Source organism: Fomitiporia mediterranea (assembly GCF_000271605.1).
Source record: "Fomitiporia mediterranea MF3/22 unplaced genomic scaffold FOMMEscaffold_956, whole genome shotgun sequence".
NCBI classification, from domain to species: domain Eukaryota; kingdom Fungi; phylum Basidiomycota; class Agaricomycetes; order Hymenochaetales; family Hymenochaetaceae; genus Fomitiporia; species Fomitiporia mediterranea.
The window spans coordinates 140-2,441 of record NW_006761341.1 but is presented as its reverse complement, the minus strand read 5'-3'; the positions used below and the strand labels follow the sequence as shown (position 1 = coordinate 2,441).

General features: G+C 35.5%; 1 protein-coding gene across 1 annotated transcript; it reads right to left on the bottom strand.

Moving 5' to 3' along the window:
• Positions 1–458: 458 nt before the first annotated feature.
• Positions 459–1,972, bottom strand: FOMMEDRAFT_32518 (kinase-like protein; the record flags this gene model as incomplete). The annotated part of the gene is made up of 9 exons (XM_007272314.1): positions 459–563; positions 644–726; positions 804–937; positions 1,028–1,150; positions 1,200–1,283; positions 1,354–1,413; positions 1,487–1,626; positions 1,681–1,806; positions 1,868–1,972. 9 exons carry the CDS (start codon positions 1,970–1,972, stop codon positions 459–461), a joined length of 960 nt encoding a protein of 319 aa, XP_007272376.1.
• Positions 1,973–2,302: the final 330 nt, after the last annotated feature.

Below are 2,302 nucleotides of genomic sequence, written 5' to 3'. Positions count from 1 at the left end.
TTTACTCAATATTTAAAGCTATTATAATACATATACTGTATTATATTCATTAATAATACTTTTAGAACCTTTATAAGATGTATAAGAATTATCTTTACTTTATAACCTTATTAAAATTCTTACAGTTACTATATAATTTATAGATAATGTGTATTCTACTATATAAGAACTATAAAGCTATATAAGAAAATGGACTTTTCCCTGACATGCACGCAATTTTCCACATGTATGTTCTCTATAAAGAATCATTGCTATTAGGATATATTATGATACACTTATATTATGATACACTTCTTGTTATACACTTATAGCTATGATTTGCATTTGGTTGAACAATGGTATATATTGTCAACCATAGCTGTGTTACAAGCAATGTCTTTTATTACTTAAGTACTATAGTACTTTACAGTATGCTGAGTTCGAAATATAACTCCAATTAAATTATCCAGTACTGTTATCTAGCCACCCTCGTTCTTTTTCTTCTTTATAGTTTTATCTGGAGTATGCCACTTGCAGAACTCTCTGTTGTTTAATATCTTTTCTTTTGATGCAGTCAGGTACCACTGGAATAGAGAGCAGGTCATAAATATTGACACACATCTTTGAGAGCAAATTCAAGCTCTTGGGATAGACAACAGCATACCTGATAGACCTGCTGATCTAATGCACTGTGTGCACTTGGCCTGACTTCTACTTTTGGTAGAAGGTTACTCATAAGATGAAGAGCTTCATTTATTAGATAACAGAATGGTTGATCAGCTCATACAGTCTACAAAGCCATCAAAGATAATTAATATTATTACCATTGGGTGAAATATGTCTGTATTGTGGTTTGCGAAAGTCAAATTCCATTTGCTTAATTTCATCCATCATTGCAATTTCGTCTTTAGTCTGGCTCCACGGAACATATCCGGTGAATATTATATGCATCATTATTCTACCCAGTAAATTCAAAAGTCATCAGTAGTGTAGTTGTAAGACGAAATCGGTGCAAAGTAAACTAAGGATGCTGTCTCTCATTACTCACCCTGTGGCCCACAGGTCGCCTCCTTTCCCGACCTGGCCAGTCACAATTGCTTCAGGAGGAAAATACTTCGGAGTCCCGGCATACAGGAACTCGACTGTCTCGCCCGACCCGAGCTCAGAAGCACTGTATAACAATAAACATGAAGGGATTATCTAATTCAACAGTAACTCACATGCCAAAGTCAGCTAGTGCTGCATCCCACTTAAATGTGTCATGATGCCTGCTGCTCTTTCGTTTCAGGAGAATGTTTGCTGGTCTTTCATGTACGTATAAAATTAAAGGGCAGAGTTAGAAATATTAGAATTTGGGGAAATTCTAAAACATACTTGATGTCTCTGTGAATAATTCCTTTATAGTGCAAGTACTCAAGTCCAGTCAGTGTACCCCTATTGGAACGATAGCATCAAGTATTCTAATTAGAACTTGGAAAAATATTAAAAGTAGCTTAGAATCTCTTACTTTATAATCTCCATTGCATCATCCTCGGAGTAATGTTCGTGTGTGAGTAAGTACGTGCGTACACTACCCCCTTCAGCAAGCTCAAATACATAACAAGGGTGTCCAGTACCCGGATCCCAATAAGAGTATAAGTACATAATCTATGCAAGGTATGCATTGTTAGGTATAGCACTTTCTGCGCTTCTTTAACTTACAATGTTAGGATGATACAGTAATAATTCATTAATTTCACGTTCGCGATCGAATACGACTTTGTCAAAAGTGATGGGAAAGAACCTTTTTATTGCCACTACATTTCCAGTTTTAACATGTTTGCCTTTCTACAAGTGTTAAACAGGTGAATAAGACGAATGTAATAGACCGGATATTGGCTTGACTCACAAATACTCTGGCATATTTTCCAGATCCAAGTCTTGTTGACTCGTCAATCTTGTATTGATAGTTATGGTCATGATGACTGGTCCCAGATTCTCTCCTGCTTGACATACCTTTGTGACAGACAATAAATGCTCAGACTGAACACACACCAACAGCTGTCAATAAATAGGAAGTAAACATTAAGTTTGCTCTTTTGAATTCACTGTTGCCACATCTCAAAACTGGTATTATGTTTCAGCCTTGTGTTTCAGCCTTGCAAAGTACAACCCAATAATAATTCCATTTATATCTCTCAGTAAAGGCCAAGTCCTACAGTGTTACTACTGAGTATGAGTACATGTAACACAAGCTAACAGTTTGTTACATTAAAGAATAACATAAGTAAATGCAAGTACTTACAGTATATGACAAAAGTATTACACAGGTGAAAAAAAATAT